Source organism: Coturnix japonica, chromosome 17, assembly GCF_001577835.2.
Source record: "Coturnix japonica isolate 7356 chromosome 17, Coturnix japonica 2.1, whole genome shotgun sequence".
Lineage (NCBI taxonomy): Eukaryota > Metazoa > Chordata > Aves > Galliformes > Phasianidae > Coturnix > Coturnix japonica.
In genome coordinates, this window is record NC_029532.1 from 4,938,293 (window position 1) to 4,956,519 (window position 18,227).

At 40.5% G+C, this 18,227-nt stretch overlaps 1 protein-coding gene across 8 annotated transcripts in view; it reads right to left on the reverse strand.

The window, feature by feature from the left end:
* Positions 1 to 18,227, reverse strand: part of MED27 (mediator complex subunit 27) — an 87,899-nt gene that overhangs the window by 46,855 nt on the left and 22,817 nt on the right. For all 8 annotated transcript variants that reach the window (XR_001558705.2, XR_001558706.2, XR_001558704.2 and 5 more), the window contains exon 3: positions 14,195 to 14,325. Coding sequence is in view for 5 of the 8 variants with exons in the window: in XM_032448063.1 (XP_032303954.1) it covers positions 14,195 to 14,325 (131 nt within the window). In the remaining 3 variants the exon portion in view is untranslated. The remainder of the gene's footprint in view (positions 1 to 14,194; positions 14,326 to 18,227) is intronic.

An 18,227-nucleotide genomic window follows, 5' to 3' on the forward strand; every position in this document is an offset into this window, starting at 1 on the left:
TGCACACAAACACCATGTACAAACCTATGCACCTATCTGTCTATAATTAATAATAATTTAAAAATATCAAGGCAACAAGAGGAGAAAGCCCTGGCAGGTGTGAGGTTCAAGCATGGAAACCCTGTTAAGTTTTCAAATGTCAAGTTAAGCAGGAGAAGTCCTTGAGCACAAGAGAAGTTTAAAATAAAGTTGGGTGGCTCATAAACAGGCCTCTGTTTCAAGGGGGGGATAAAAACAGGTATGAAATACTGTAGCAAACAATGACTTGTGCTACTCAGTGCAATCCATTTGTCATACAGACTTTCACTAAGTATCTCTTGCAAGGTTTCTGATCACCTATTTCCTAAGTTCCCTTGATTAATACTGATTTTTCTCACTGAGATTAGGCTGTGACTGAGTATTTCAATCTTTCTGCACCAATACAGAAAGCAAAATCTCTCTTAAAACTCTGAGGTTTATCATACAACTCCTTCAAGGGCACTTTTCCACCCTTCTGATACAAAAACTGCATGTAATAAGTACAATTAGGTATTTATACATTCAGGAGTCTCCCATACAGAAACTCATTGGAGAGAAGAAGCCCTTCAGAATCCTGTTTTCTAAAGCCCACATCTTTCATCACCTTTTACTCCAATGTGACTTTTTAACCGAGCAGGTTTCCTTAGGTTGGGATTTTTTACAAGGCTTCACTGAAAGTCAGCAAGGAGGGGAACTAATTCCCTTAAGTACTCAGGAAAATGAAATTCCCCTTAATTCCACCACCACTGGCAGAAGTAAACAACAGAGGCTGCTAAAGGGAATGGATTACAGTAGCAGTAACCCCTGGGCTCACTAAATCCAGCCCAGACACCACAGCAAAACAACTCTTCACAATCACACTGTGCCTTTTTGGCTACCTTCCCACTCCTGTAATCAGGTTCCTCCTCATGTGAGGTTATTTCTCCTCCCACATAAGCATCAGCATGCAACCACACAGTCCTGAAAGCCACGGCAGCTTTCTTAATGCTGGAGCCCATGGTCTGCCTGTGCAGCTCCACTGTGCTCAACAGGCAGGGATGAAGCTCAGCTGGGCCTGGAACCAAGGCTTTGTTGTGGGAAACGAGGCTTCTGCATCCCTCTGCCTTACCTGCACAGCTTCCATAAAAAGCAAACATACATCAGTGCTCACACTGGATGTGTCTTAAGGAAAATTCCATTAGAACCACTGTGTTCTGTGCTAGCAAAGAGAAGTGTTATTATTTTAAACATGTTAATAGAGAAAACATCCTAGGTAAAAAAAAAACTAACAAGGAATGACAATCTCCTTCAAAAAATACACGAGTATTAAATCTGCCTAGATTCATTTCTCCATTCTGAGAGTGTGTTAAAGAATATAAAGCTCAGAACACTACAAAAAGTAAGTTTTGTTAAGGAATGTCCAGTTATTACCCACAGGAAAGAAATTCCAAGTTGCTACATAGTTTTAAACAGCAAACAGGCACTGATGAGCAAAAGCACAGCCTGTGAGCACCACCAGCCCGTACTAACAGGCTGCCCACTGCCATGCAAGTAGGGGAGCAAAGCGAGGCAGCCCCAACCCCACGGCACCTCGCAGTGATGCTGCAGCGGGGCCAATAAAGGGTTTCTTGCAGACTCTGAAGTCAATATGAGCCCGATCAACCTTTTCTAATCAGCAGCCCAAGTGTCTCGCCTGTCTGTCAGCAGCAGTGTCTCCCAGCGGGGAGTGGTTTATTATTCTAATAAGATGCTCCAGTGAAGGGAGGGTCAGCCATGAATCACCATCAGGAGAAGATTTAATTAGAATCTTTACTCTGACTAAAGACACTTCAGCACACAGACAAAACGTTAAACATGGAGATAAACGGTAATGTATTTTAAAGCAAGGTTACTTTGTTTTAAAAATAATTCTTATCTTCCTTTCTTTTGCCATGGCTGTTCTCATTACACAGTTGCATTCTCCAGCTTACAGGTCTTGTAATTGTAAAACCTCAAATCCACCCAGCAGACAGCTCTATTTTTTAGCAATGAATCTAAAAGAGCATCAGCAAAAGCCAAACCCAGTTAAGAACCAACTGATTCATCACAGAGCAGGAGTTACATCAGTTCGATACTAAAGGCATGAAAAACATATACCATTACCATAGTGTTTTAATTAAAATTGTGCTATATAAGAAGTGAACAGGAATCAATTCTATCAATACACAGACTTGAAAACTTTCTCTATGAGCAGGCAGAACTTGCATTAAGAGCAAGCTTTCAAAGGGGCAAAAGCTGAAGCCAATGCTGAGGGCCAGAGCTATTAGATATTCTTCAATCATTTGGAAACTATTATCTCAAATTCATGCTGCTACAACAATACAGGTTCACCCATTAACATGACAGCAAATTACATGATTAATTGGCTAACATGGAGCTACTGAGAGTCAACCAGTTGAAGCCAATGTCCTGCAGAAGCACTGACGTTTCTCAACATCAATGAACTGGCATATAACTCAAAACTCCTCTCCATTCACTCCCAATCTGCATTCACTATTCAGTGCACTGACATGTCTTTCTGTGTTTGACCTCTGTTTCATCATTTAACTATTCTTCACTTCTTGTGTACTTACAATCACAAACTTTCCAATTCCTCAAACATTAACTTTAGTTTAAATGTGTGCACATATACATTTCACAGCATCACAAGGCACTCAAGGACCACTTTTCCATCCCTACATGCCAAATTGCATCAGCGCTCAATGACAGCTCTCAAGAGGCTCTAACTAAGCTTGAACCACAGCTGAAGTTTTCCTACTATCCCATCCTTCACATTCAGGAGATGGAAATGAAATACTTCTTTAGCGTTTGAAGGCAAAGGAAGTCAACCATCTGGGCAGGTTTTGTGTGTGAGAGACCTCATTGCTGAGGTTCACCCCCTCAAAGCATGCAGGAAACACCAACACCCCCATTCCTGCTTTCAGAAGGCTGGGCAGGATCACCATTGAAATGCCAATCAAAACCTCAGACAACACAACCATCTCTGAAATCTGCTTCTCCTTCTGCAGCAGTGTGCTTTGATGAGGAATGTCACCCCCAGACGGGTGCTTAGTACCTGCAACATCAGATTAATGACAATCAACTGGGAATTATTGCCCAAATTTGCACGTTGACAGATTACTTGCCAACAACACAGCTCAGCAATATTTGCCTAACAAGCCTAATGATTATAAGACTGAATCATAGTAAAGTTAAAAAGCAGTGAATGCTCAAACTTAAGTATTATTTATAATAATGGTAAAGTACAGTTAGCTATGACCATGACTCTTCATATTATGCAGCCGATGAGCCCCAAAATTAGATCTAAGTTGGATTTGTCTTCCAGTCCTCCACAAAAAGCTCTTTTTATAAGACCCGTCTACAAGGCATAAATGTGTCATGAGCAAAAGCATCATCTTTGCTGAGAAACTGTCAAAATCCCAAAGCCAAAATGAAACAGAAGGATCTGCATGTAAAAGGCAAGTAGAAAAGCTTGCTTTTGGCTTGAGGGAAGCTCAGTTTCACGGCGCTACTTTGGACAGAGCTATAAAATTTTGACTTAGATCACATCAAAACAGTAAGGTATTCGATGCAACTTCTTACAGCGCATTTGATTCTAACACCAAACATTAAGTGAAACAATCAGCAAAAGAGCTCAGCAATGATGAGATTGAAAGCATCCAGGGATCTTGACACAGACTGACAGGCTCCAGCCAAGCTTGCTGTGTAATTATTTCATGTGTCTGCACTTTGTCTTGCATCACTGAAATGAACACCTTAAGGCAAGAACACAAAGGATACAGAATAATACATCAGAGTGCATTTCTCAGAATGAATACTGACAGTGGATAGTTAAGAGCTTCCCATTAGGGCTCACATGTAGGAATGATACGGTCATTCATTCTTCACAACACGTCACTCCTGGACTCTGAGTCTTATAAGAAATCCCAATCAAAGCCTTCCTTGCCAAGTGTTTTATGACCTGTGTTACCCATGCAAAGATGATAAGCATGGAAAATGATGAGGCACGTGTCCAATTAGAGATTGGACACGTGTATTATGTTACTAAACCTCTTCTTTTTAAAACGATACATACATATTCATGAATTATATCACGGACATGACAGAAACAGTGCTAAGATTTAGTTAGGTAAAAATCTATATAGCAAAGGGGAAGCACCATTAGGAATGCAAATAACAGCAGGGCAACATCTGGAAATGAATAAAACTCAAGTTAACTTCACCCAGTGAAACTTCTAATAGCTGCATTTCATTTTGTTTCCTGCTAGCAGTTGGACAAATAGGACAAGTAAAGTAAAAAACATACTTAAAACTATTACAAACAAAGGTTAGGTTTAGAGGGTAATGCTGTGACGTGATCAGCTAGAATCTGCTACCCAAGCTTTTTCCATTTAACCTGTCCATAGGGTTCCTTGTAAACACACGAATACTCAGAGAATGCCCTAAAGTGAAATTAAAAAGTAATAACAGTTATTTTTAACACCAAGTAAAGAAAACACAGCTAAGCAGTTCTATCGTGTGTCCTTTCTAGGTAAGCAGTGAAATGCTCCTTCTCTTTCCATCTCAGATGCCAGGTCAGTTGCCCAGCATCAAACCCAGTGCTGAGCCCACTGGGTCCCCAGGGATGGGGACTAACTACCTCTTGTCTCCCCAGGTAAATTCAATTCTGGTCTCCTGCTAAGCTCCCACCTACACCCATTGCTCAGGAAACTCCCTCTTCTTCAGTTAATGTTAAAGATAGAGGTAACCCTCATTGCCTGTATTCTTAGGTAAGACATTCCAGTCTCCTTCTTCCTTCTCCCTACCAGCACGTACCACATTTGAAAACACTTTTACTGCCCTCACAGAACAGCTGTCTGGTTTCTCCCTCAAATAGCTGAAGGTTGCTTGGAGTCATGAGGAGGCACAAAAGTGATGTAACTGATAAATACATTCACAACATGTTCGCATCGCACCACATTACAGTTATGCAATAACGCTGTTTTTGCTAAGCCATCAAAACAGAGACCTCCTCCTCCCACCTTATTAGGGCTCTACTCTTTCTGCTTGTCATCTTTGACAGTGGAATATGCAACCAATGAATATGGAAACACTTTCTGACTTTGGCAAGCGGCTGGTTTCATCTATTCTTTTCCAGCTGATTGCCTGCTGCAGCAAAGCAGCCTCTGGTGCTCCCCACATCAAACAGCCTGGCCAAGAAAGGGGGTTAAAGCAACCACATGATAAAATCACAGCTTTGGCAACAGCTTTGATATCATTATTAAGCTCACACAAATTTCTTCTCTTATCTAGCTTGTTCTTCACTGTCTAATTAGTCCAACCACTGATAGAATGCTCTGTTTTTTGACACAGAAACAAGCAGTTAAACTAGTACTTGTGGTCTTTCATTACGCATTAACATCTTCATCCTGAGCTTTCCTTCTACTGAATGTACAGGGATTCCCTGCAGGGTGATCCCAGTGTTCTGCTCCAAAGGTTGCAAGGGCATCCTGTAATGGTTGGGGCTGCAAAAAAACTTTTAATTAATTGCCATTTTCTGACAGCACGATTCTCACACAAACATTACCTTTAAGGCAAACATGCATCAAAGAGTCAGAAATGGGCTGTTTTACCACAGAATAGCAATTTCCACTTAAACTAACATTCACCAAAGGCTACATGCTTGCCTTGCATCTGTGCACACCCTGGGACATGAAAATGCACACCAAGGATGTTGCACAGCCCCAGGTTTCCAACGAGATACGGCTTCATCGCTCCCAACAACGAAGCATTGCAGTCAATCTCCAGCAAAGTTGATGGCAATTGCTTCAAATCACCATGTTCAGTCGCATGAGGCTGCGCATCGCACCCAGAGCAACACTATTTGTGGGATTAGTTTGTGGAACATGACACAAAGACACGATGAGCCCAAGGCCTCAATGTGCTGATACCATCATGAAAACCATTCACAGAGCTGCTCCTGGCCAGGACACACGAGCTGAGGCTATTGGTCCTGAAGAGCTCTTGATATTTGCTGCAAGAAGCTTTTCGCACTGTGAAGAAATGATGAAATCTTAATTACACGCCCTCTTTACCCACAGTGCTTGGACAGAGGATTTGCTGAAAAGTGAATAAATCTCACAACTTCTTCCCTCGGTGTTAAAAAGCACTGTAAAATTTTACAACACCACTAATGCACACCGCAGTAATTTACTGTGGCTAAAGCAACACTCAGGACCTCTGCCTCCTGTACTCGCATGGGTAGAAATTATTACCCTGCTAATGAATATCGCAAGGAACATTTGGTTTTAGTCAAAATCTTTTCTTTGGACAATCTGTGTCGATCAATGCCTGCTGCTTTTTTATAATTACTTTGTCAGAAAACAGGCAGCTGTATAGTACTTATCGGAATGAAATGAAATTCAGCATGTAACTACAGCCAAAAAAATGGCATTGATCGGGTATAACAAAATAAAGAAGATTATTACAGAGCCTCCTGCTGCCGGATACATCTAGATATTAGGAGATTAGATCAAGCTTAAATATTTTTGAAGGAGTCATCTTTCTAAAGTTGCATAGAACACCAATCGACTCAGCACTGAGTTCCCAAGCACCCAGCACCGGAATGGAGCCGTGCTGAAGTTGTTCTGCAACAAAGAGGTGCTGTAGCTGAGCAGTGGCACACAGGGGCTGCTCAGAGCAATGCCAGCACACTGACAACTGCAGGACCTGCAGAGAACACAAAGCAGGAAAGGACCCCCCCACAGCCCACATAGCACACACTGGGCCCAAATGAGAGCCACAGCAGCATGCTAAAGAACTGCTCCCTCCCATCAGCAGTACAAGGCTCTAGTTCAAATCTTACCCCAAGTCCTTAAGTCATACAGCTCCAGCTGGGGCCCAAATCAACATAAATGCAAATCCCAAATATATTGCACTGGAAGAGGGTTTCTGCTGCTGTCTGAGTGCTGGTTTAATAGAGTTGGATCAGGTTTACAGAGTAAAAGAGATTGTCAGATTTATATTATATTAGAACAAGTCATACAAAAACCTAGAAGTCTGAGATGCAGAAGATGCTCTGAGTCCCAGAAGGTATCTGCTGTAGGACAGACTGCTACGTTACACTTCTATCATCTATGAACTACAAAATCAGATCACCTGTTTTACCCTTTGGTTTTCAGATGCTCATTAAATCTCTGTTGATCCAGTATTCAAAACTGCCCCTAACTACAGAAATCACATACACCCTTAATAGAGCACAGAAACAACAGACAGCTGACCACAAGAACCCTGCAGACCAAAGGTGGAAAGAGAAAAATACAGCTGCATCATCCTCCTTCCTTCAGTATCTTTGCTATCTCAGCACGTTACAAAACACACGCATGGTGTCAAAGCCTGTCAACGTCTGAACAGTGAATACAAAGCAGGGAATACAAAGAAGAGAAAACATGATCAGAGCTTTAGTTTAGAACTTGCACTAAAACGGGCAGCCTTGGCCCCCACCCTGTGTGCCTGCTGAGCTCCATGAGCCCCCCATCTACTGCCAATAGGGGTTTTTCACCCCTGTGATGAGGCCTAGTTAGCTGTCTCAGGCTACATCTGTAAAGCAGAGATAATAACTTGACATCTGTATGTACAGCTGTTCTCCAGATAAAACTCAGTTCAATACAGTTTAATGACGTGCCATGACCTTGGAATTTTCCCCCTTTAATACAACATGGGTTGAATCATGGCAGATGCTTCTCTGCTTTGGGATCTGGGTGTCCCTGCTTCTGACCCTGTGAAGAACCACATTAGCTTCAAACTGCTACAAATCACCGTTTGGTTTAAAGGTAAATTAAGTCAATACTTCTAACACTGTGGTGGCAATGCACTGTATGGGGACTGGCATGTTTCTTAGCTTTCAGCAGTGGGGACAAATGGCCAAGAAGAAAATGAAGGTAATTGTAACTTTTCCTTCTGTACCTTAGAATAAAAAATAATGCTTGCTGCAGCAGGGGATTGGAACTTGATCATCTGTGAGGTCCCTTCCAACCCAAGCCATTCTAAGATTCTATTTGAAGGAACTAGAATTACCTAGGGGTTTCTCCAAACCTGAAAGAAAGGTTTATGTCTATCTATTCTTTAACAGCATCCAGCCCCACTTCCCCAGAACAACCTGTCTCAAAGCAATTGCTGTCATCTCTGGCTGGTAGGAAAAAACCTGAGGAAAAATCCAAAGCAAAACACAACTTGGCTGTATCTTAAAATAAATTGAAACCACCGTATTTTCAATAGCTGTTGAAAAATCATTGTGATCTGTTTCTCAGCACTTATCTCCCTGTAACGAAGTTGTCAAAACAGTGATTTCCTGTTTGCTCATTACACTTTGTTATATTCTACATGGTTCAAAAACAAAACAAAACCACCACTAAAAACACCAGGGGACTCTGTTATCCTATGAGGTAGTGCTGGAGGTGGCAGTTTCAGCAGGTCTGTGTTATTCTACAGTCTTCCTTCGAAGAAACGTAATACTACATGCAAACTATTTGCATTCCTTTGAAAGACTCTGAAGGAATGCATAATATGGAGCAGCAGCATCACCACACGCCCCTCCATCGCTGTTATTTAAAAAGCAATGGAAAGCTGACCCCCATAATGAACAGCATGAGACACCTGCAGGAAAGGCATTCATCGATTCCCCATAAAGAAAAACAACATATATTTGATCCAAACTGGGTACAAGACACCAAATGCTGAAGTTAACGTTGGGTCTACATGGCAGGCGGCTACGAAGTAATTAAACCTATTCATGTGAATATTACTGTCTTACAGTACAAAGAACAAACTTTTAATCTTTTTCTTCATATAAAAAGGGATTCATTTGCAGAGCAAAAGGGTCACACATTTCAGCAACACGTTCTTTTGCAGTTCCTGTTGCACTGCCTCACTCAAGTCAAGCTAAAGGAATACCGTGAGAAACTTAAACATGAACAGGGATATTTAGTGAGCTCCGAGTATTGAAACTTATTGGAAACTGATCTCTTCCTTATTAATACAATTCCCCATCATGTACAGAAAGATATCGCTGTGTTCCAGAATGCAAATAGAGTTTTAATCTTTAATTATATTCTCAACCTCAGCTCTTCTGAAAGAAGTACAGATGTGGGCCTGAGGATTATTGCTTTATTACAATATCATCTCTGCGGCATTTAATGAATATTGATACTTAATACAGCTTTGCCAGTAGGGGGAAAGGAGAATTTTAGAGCCGTGCAAGGAACTTCTGATGACTTTTCTCCAAAAGGAAACCACAGCCACACATTCTGCTCTTTCATTCTTGAATACTTTTAAGAATGGGCCCACAAGCTGCATTACAGTGCACAGCACTCAGTGAACAACACTGCATGTCAAACAACCACAGCCCTGTGGTGTAGATGCTGGGTGTCACACTCAGATGTTGAGCACATCTTGGTTTCAAGGTATGAATTCCTGGCTGGGATTTCAGACAGCGAGGTCACACTATATAGACACAACTTAAACATATGCTCTTAAAACAACAACACACGTTCCTTGGCTGAAGCATGCTTTGCCATTATCTTTAATATCATCTGCCTCTTTCATAATGAAAATCCCGATCCTAGGAAGTAATTAGATGCTGTTTATAAAACAACATGCTGAAGAAAACCTTTTTCTTCCCAAACTCTTGGCAAAGGGCTCATCAGGATTCTACTTAATATAGAAACGGTAATTTACACCAGTTCCAGATAATTTATTCTGGCACATCTAATGCCTGGCTATATTGTTTATACACATATACACACACATACCTTACAGCTAAATGTTTAAAACAGCATTTTTGTTTTTATTACTGTGTAATTATTTTAAATTGAATTTCTTCCTCAACACTCAGTTGCTGTTTCCAATAGAACCCCGTAATACTGCCTATATGATAGAACCATTTGTTAGAGCAGAAGCATGATGAAATAAAAATCAACACGCTGACAACGCTGGTATTGAACCAAGCACCACAAAGAAAGACTGAGATATGTGTGAGTTTATTCTCCAAATCCAGATGAACACGTATCTGCTGACCCAGTAATAAGCTCTTAAAGGAGACTGCTCACTACAGAGCTGCTTCTGGTAAAGTAACTCCAAAGCACAGAGGCAAGTATGTGCTTAGAGATCATAGAATCACCAAGATTCTTGTGCTTCTTGTCAGTGTAACTTCCTCCTCTAGAAAAGGAAGCAGATGAGATGATGGGAGTTTTGTATAATAACCTACGGAAGCAATTTTGACAGCAGATTTATTATAAGCCAGTCACTTAAACAGGCAGATAGATGGAAGGAGTGCTTACAGCTCTGCATTCTGTGGATACATGGAGTTGGAACAGAGTTTTGTTACACAACACTGATACAGCACAAGAAAATGGTCTCATGCTCTCTTAAATAAACCAGCTTTCTTGAGTCTCCACCCAGTACTTCTATCCTCAAGTCCTTATTCTCTTCTGAAAGAAAAATCATCCTCATAGCTTTTTGTTCCTCGTTTATCTACAGCAGTACTATGGGCAGCACAACTTTGCTTTTTTATTTTTTAATAAAGGAAAAGTAATTTTGCTGGTCTGCTCCCAGCAACACAACTTAAATTCACAAAGATTTTCCCTCAATCTATTAAAATGTTTTCTTTGTCAGGTTAGGGAATACATCAGAGCACAAGAGATTTACAAGACAAGTTGAAAAACCCTAAAATACAAAATTGGACTCATTTTTACTCAAGCCTATGTATCCATTCAGCCTGAAGTTGTCAAACCAGAACCAGACTTCCCATTCCTTATTGTTTATAGCCTGCTTATTTCTGCAAAACTACAAATGTCACAACAAATGACCCTAAAAAGCACCATAAAGAGCAAGAGTCTCAGTGCTTATAGTGGTGAGCAAGTTCTTGTTCTGGCAATTTCCTTCCAGGCAGAGAAGATAGATGGTTCATTTGGGAGCACTGAGCAAGCCCCGTGCCACACAGCTATCCAAGTCCAAGGGTTTTCAGCTGAGACCCCTAAAAATTCCCATTAATACTAACTCACCCTCCTGTGTGCACCAAGGAATACAGCTGCATGAATATGAAGTCAATCCTGCACTTCCTCTTTTCTTGCTGCCATTTCTCAGCAGCACGGTGCTGCAGCAGAGCCTGCTGGGTCGCATGGTTGGATGGGACCCCTGGGCTCACAGCATCCAGCCCTGCCAGCCCACTCAGGGCACAGCACTCAGCTCTGGGTGTCTAGGAGCCAACATCACAATTTGCTTCAGAGATACAGTGGCAAGCAAAATAATGCAAGATAAACTAAATCTGTCAATGACTTTGTTTCACAAGGAGAGAAAAGAAACCCAAAACCTAAACCCTAAGAGACACCTTATTAGTAATAACATTAAAAAGCACGAACATAATAAATCATTCTGATTTTCAGGAGCGTTGCACGAATACACTTTCCTGGTCACATGGAAGGAGCTGACAGCTTTCAGCACTTCAGCAAACACTGCTCTCAGATTCTTTAACAGAAGGAAGGAAGCAGCAGCCAGATGAGAAGCATGTGAGGGAACGCATATTAGCAAGTACAGGGAGATGTCTTGTTAATAGAAGACAGAAGGAGGGACAAAGCAAGCAGAGAAAGCAGCCAGCAGTTAGTCACTTTCCCATAAAGATATGCTTGGCTAGAAATGAGACACATATCAAGCTTGTATTCTGCACTTTCAAATCCAGTGAAAACCAAAACCGAAAAGCAAACTAACACCAAAAGGCCTCACTCCAAGACTGAGATACAGTGAAATCAGGTGAGAGATGCCATCTGACACACCAAGTTCTCTGTCTCTATTCAGCATCCTTAGAAACCCTATGATAATAAAAACAGGGAGAACATGGAAATTTTACTGACACTACTTGCACAAGGCAGAAACTTTGCAGGCTGAAAAGGACTGCTGCAGTGCCGCTGTTTCCTCTGGTTTGATTCCCTAAAATGACATTTTTGGCACATAAGCAGTTGTATATACTCAGGTTTAAGAAAAGCACTAGGTAACGTAGTTGTGCTGAGCAATATTTAATATATGCTTGACTCAGCACACTGCTACTCAGCCCAAAGACTTGCCACAGAACTTTATATTCATAACATAAAACCAAAGAATAGTTACTCCTTTCCTGATTAATCAATAAATCTAAAAAAATTAATAATAATCTAAAAATAATCACAAAAGTGCCATCAGAAAATCTGCACTGAAACTAAGATGTCCTTTCAAGGAGATGCATGATTTTATACCTGGATGTTTTCCTCCTTTGCACTTTATAGAGACTGAGGAAAGAAAATAACGGAATTATTCATCATTATTTGCATGAAACTACAACAAAAATCAAGATATTAAAATTCCATTTCTCACACTTTTTGCTTCTAAAAACACTTCCCAAAAATCTATTTTTATGTCTTTTAATAATCTACCCCAGCCTTATGTTGGATACGCGACATGGAGCTCAACAGGTATTTGATTTGATTTAATATAACTATTATTCTCTTCTTAAGACACACCAAGATAGCAAGAAACAACACAATCTTAAAGGGCAAAGAAGTCACAGAGGAAAAAATAAAGAGGAAAAAGGGCCAGCACAGTACAAACGTGTTTTGACTGTGAATAACGCTGGAAGTGGTAATAAGATATCTGAATATAATTCCAAGACTAGCTAAACTTTGTAATTAAATTTTAACATGGTACCTATCTGCAAATTCTAGATAAGAGTATCATTAAATGAGAAGGAATAATCACCTGCAGATAAAAGGAAGACATCAGTATTGTTAGGTTAATTTGTATATTGCACACCTTGCGTACAGATTTATACTGCTGCAACGTTTCTTCCCTTCCAGCTGACAAAGAATATACAGGTACAGACCTTTGTATGAAAAAACGTTACAACAGCTCTTTCTCTGTCATTAAAGTAATGCTAATAACTGGAGAAGCCATGACTTTAAGGCCTCTGAATACAAATCATGACAACTAGAATCATAGCGCTCAGCTTTATATATGTCAGCTGACAACATCAATTTTCAGCTCAAAACTCAATGGTCCAACAAAGAAAAAGAAAGAAAATAATCCACTGAGCCAAAGACTATCACAATCTACCCGTGCTTTCCCACAAATACACTACAGAAAGCAACTGCTTTTCAAACTGGTGGCTCTGCTACAGCTGCCTTCCTGACCACTTTTCTTTGAGCAATGCATCACCACAGCCATCAAACATTGTATGGATTCTTGCATTAACAATCCTCTAAAGTTAATATACTTGGGGAATGTCCTGTTTGCTGTCATCTATTCTCAGGTCATATAGAGAACAAATCTAAACTTCTTTTGATTCCTTCATGAGCTTGGGCCTGTGGAATCCAGTGACAAGAGGGACTGTCATTATAACCATGACATTTTTAGTAGCACGGTGTTTATACATCAGTGACTCTTGTTCTTTGAATAAAAGCACACAGCTTCCACAAAGATGCTCAGTACAATGAATAATTGCGTAGCATTTCATTTTCTACATAATAATCATTTTCTTATATGTAACTAAATATTTTAAGCGGTTTATTAATTCATAAGCTTAGTTGTGAGCATCTCTGTGTTTCTGGCATCAGTACATAGACTGCCTGAAGTGTTGATACTCCATGTCCTCAAACAGTTTCTAAGTGTCCTCGTAATTGCTTGTCACCTGTAAAAGAGGTCTAAATCCAATGCAAAATTAACATATGGTGAACAGATGGACTCGGAACAGACATTTGTCAAGAAAGTACTCACACCAAAAATGGCTTGGCTTCTGCCTTTCAGGACCTTCAGAGAAGTCCTTTTTGAAGCTCCAAGTCATACTAATCAAGGGAACAACATTCCTCAATGACAATTCTGTGTTGCAAAAATTTCTATGACCTGTTACTAAAAAGAATCCTCACAGCTTTCCTGTTATCAGACAGCCTTCCTCTTCTACAAGGGGAAACTAAAGATTGCTGCCATAGAATATCCCAACTGCTCAACAAGAATAATTCACTTGGCATGAAACAAAAACACAAGCGCAAAGTTTTTATGACTATTGCCTTTGTAGTGTGTTTATTGTATTAAAAATCCCAAATAATCCCCACCCCACTGTGCAAACCCTTCAAAATATTCACAAGGTTCCATTACTTACTGAGGAGGTAAGACCAGAGTTGTTGGCTGGGCTTTTGGTCTGCGTTTCGCAGATACTCCCATCTGGTTGGCCGAGCGTTTCAAAGACTGCTGATTCAAAAGGCCAGATGCTAACCCGGCATGGTACTGCAGCTGGGGAAGGGAAAAACATACATTAAAACACAAACCACTGCAGTGCTCTGTGTCAGACTTCTACTATCTGTATCGCTTGATTAAAAGTACAGCCAGCCAGCAAGCTAATGTATGCTATTTCATGTATTGCTTGGATAGAAGATGATATGAACAAAAGCATATAAAAGTCTGCTGTGAAATAGATATTACAAGGAAACTATGCCATGGGGAAAGTAAGATGATGTATCAAAGACTTGAGAAAGTCCAAACTCTCCTGAAACTTGGAGCTGCATTTTAACATTAAGACTGTTCTCCTCTCAAGGGATCAAGCATCCTCACTTTCCAAAAGAAGGTAACAGGAAGAAAGGTGCGACTTTTCCACTGTATAAACTTTTCTTTGTAAAATAATACTCATCTTTTTCTTTTTCCTCCTTAAAACACTGCATTCACAAAGAAGCTTCTGTCACTCTAAAGGAAAAAACAGCCTTTAAAATATCAAGTAGCATTTCTTAATGGTGTTACAGCAGAAAGTTTCGTATTCGGTTGCTTTCTTCTCCAGCCTTTTATTTTACTTGTCAGTAAAAGACAATTTATGAAGGACGTATGTGAATTTACAGGTTTCAGTGCACTCCCACTGTTGTGTCTGTACTGCAACCAGCTTCCAGTGCAACAGGTTCCAAGTCCACCTCGATACCTTTCAGCTCAAGCTCCTGGCTCTCCCCTTTGAAGAAGAAGGGGGAAAAAAGCTCAAGATTCAGCATGAGACAAACCCAATCCACCTTTTCAGCCAGTCCCTGCATCAACATTTTCATTAAGGCATCTATGGATTTGTTCTCATAACAATGAACTGTTTAACAAGTTACCAACACTGATCCCATGATCCACATAAAAAAGGATGGAAAGTTAGGAAATGATGACTTACAGTGGTCGGAACATAAAGCAGCTTTAGGCACAGCTACTCTGCAGGTACTGACTGAATCCATGGGATGCAAAGCTTGGTAATGCAATCTACTTGAAGGCAGCTGTTAATATGAGCAAAGCCATCCAGCCCCAAATGGCAACACCTGGAGAAAATGGAGTGTCCCTTTACGTGGTGCCTCCAAGCACCACCCTAAAAACTCCTCTGAGCCCCATGGATTTTGCTCATATTTGCTCTTCTATGGTGAAGAAATCAATGAGAGCAATGGACAGTAATCGTTCAAAAGGCAATGCTTCAAGGTGTCAGAGGCTTAGTTTTCAATCTTCACTCCCAGAATTTGCAGGGAATGCAATATACTGGGAATTAAAGGGAAAGGCAGCTCTGGTGGAAGACCCTCTGGCTCCAGGAAGGCACCTTTCTCCCCTCACATCCCACAACGAGCTGCTCTCCTTCATCCATTCTGCACTGTTGACACCATCAGTTCACTGCACAGAATGACACCGACAGACATCTCAAGTAAATAACATCATTCGGCCACTTGCTCCAAGACAGACATAATCACAGGTGTTAATCATAAATGAATTTTAAATGTAACCTTTTGAAAACGTTTCATAACCTAACTGGCCAACCTGACATTTAGTGGGAAGTCACGAGGAAAGTAGGAAGTAAAAATAAATAGATCCTAAGAAACAATTCTGTCCTTGAAGTCTTGCTCCCCCAGTGCTTAAGCTATTTTTATTAATTATAAGTATTTGTACATAATCTACCTTCGCTTCCAGGAATGCAGATCCAACTGTCAAAATCTATAATGGCCCATTAAATATTTACCAAACCATCCTTATAATGGGAGAAAAGGTCAAAGTTAATAAAACTGACAGGCGGTCCTGTCCAGCTTGATTTATACATTATTAAAGCATCACATGCTGCACTGCACAGTACACATCCCTTTTTAGGGGCAGAGGGGTGTTAAATGAAAAGATGGGGAAACCCTTTCTTAATCGTTTGTTCTGAGCAGGAGAAATAGGACTGAAAGCTGCAGTCAAGCAATAAGCCAAAGCAACATCAGCAGCATCAGAAATCCAGGTGGGTGAACTGAATGTCTCTGAGAGCCCAGGACCCAGCTGGGGACCGCAGCGTGGTGTCTGCGGATGGGCATGAAAGCCTTCTGCTGCTGTGTTCCCAATGACCTCCCATCTGCTTCTGACTATTGTGTTCATTTAAACAAGCAGGCTGGTAAACAGCAAGAGCCCTGTCCATAGAACAGTTGAACACTTAGTAAGCTTGAATATTGGTGCAGCACTAGATGTATGGCAGACCATTTCAGCCTCTAAGGAATCTCCCTATCATTCAGAGGCTTCATTACAGCACGTCTCCATGGCTCACGGCTGTTGGGAACTCCAGCTGATTAACAAGAAGCTCAGCTCTTTTCTTCCTTATGAAATACTCCTCTAAAATATCAACAACATTGATTCTTTTTCTCCCAATACACACAAATGAAACTAAATCTACTTCGGAAAACTAAAAACCAACAACGAGAAAAATCAATGTACAGCAGTTAGCAGCCAGGATATATATCAGTGCCAACTGGTACAGCTTCACCAGAGCTGATATTTTCCTTGAAACTGATGTTTCAAACGTGCAAATCCCACATCTTAAAACCAAGGGGGGCTCTCGTTCTCAATGCTGTCGGAGAACTGCTGAAAATATAACTTCAGTACACAGAAAAGCTTGACCTGAAGGTAGATAAAACAGAACATGGATTATTTTTAATTCTGCTTATTTCAAGCAGAACAGACTGACATCACCATGATGGAGTATGTACATTCTGGTGCGTAGGGTTACTTTACAGTGTATGTGATGCAAGTGCATACATAAAGGCTGAGTTAATTCAAAGCTTTGCAAGTTAAAGCTTTATCATTACAATCGTGCTGGCCCTAAAGGTCTTTGCTTCCATAATTCATGGGTTGCAAACTTGACTTGTGCTGCTGACCAACCAAACCATTGCGCTCTGCCAACTTACAAGGCCAAGTAAAGGCACAGAGGTGGGGTGGGGTATAATAACCTGACACACAAGCAGACTCCCCATCACACAATCCTTTTATACAGTAGCATTACTCAAAGCTTTCTAAGAACCAGTTGGTCTGTTTTAAAAGATAAAATCAGAAGAATGACTTTGGAGACTGCATTCCCTGTAATGACATTTCTTTCAGACATTCCCATATTTAGATACAAACCACACACATACGTGAGAAAAAACTTAAGTATATAAATAGATATAGATAGATATAGATGAAATCTGCATCTCCTGGAGCAATTGGGCCTTATAGAAGTGCCTGACAGACACTTATCAAAGACTTTTCACTGCAATACTAGCAAATGCATGCACATTTGCTTCCTTTTAAGTTACATGGTACTTTGCCCCCCATCATTATATTATTTCTCCCTTGCAGCTAACAAGGGATTTGTCTGTTATGATAAAACTCTGGCTGTTCTTTTGAAAAGAGCAATGAGCAGGCAGCCAGGACCCTCCCACAGTTTCATCTCTGCACACTACAGTAAGCAAAAGAAAAATTACACTACCTTAATTGTTATTTTAAAGCTCGTCTCAGATAATGAGGCCGGTTTGGAAATTCTTCTTTTTCCCCCAAACAATGTTTGATCATTTTAGAATAGCTGAATTCTCAGCTTGGCCACAACAGCATCAATAAACCAAAAGAACAGAGTCTCCAATTTATTTACTCATTGGTTTTCCTCTTGTTGAACTGGGCTGCAGGCTTTTCAATTAATAAGAAAGCTTGATGTTGTGCTTTTGCTCTACTTTACAACTTAATTAGGACACTTTGTTCTATTATTTTAAGCATTTATGCCCCCCCAGCACTTCCCAGTTTATGAGATTATTTAATAAACAAATATCTATCCATTAAGGGAACAAGGACTATCCCCCATTTCATTCTTTTCTTAAATCCCACTACAAAAGTTATTCCATCCTTTCCTGATCTCACTG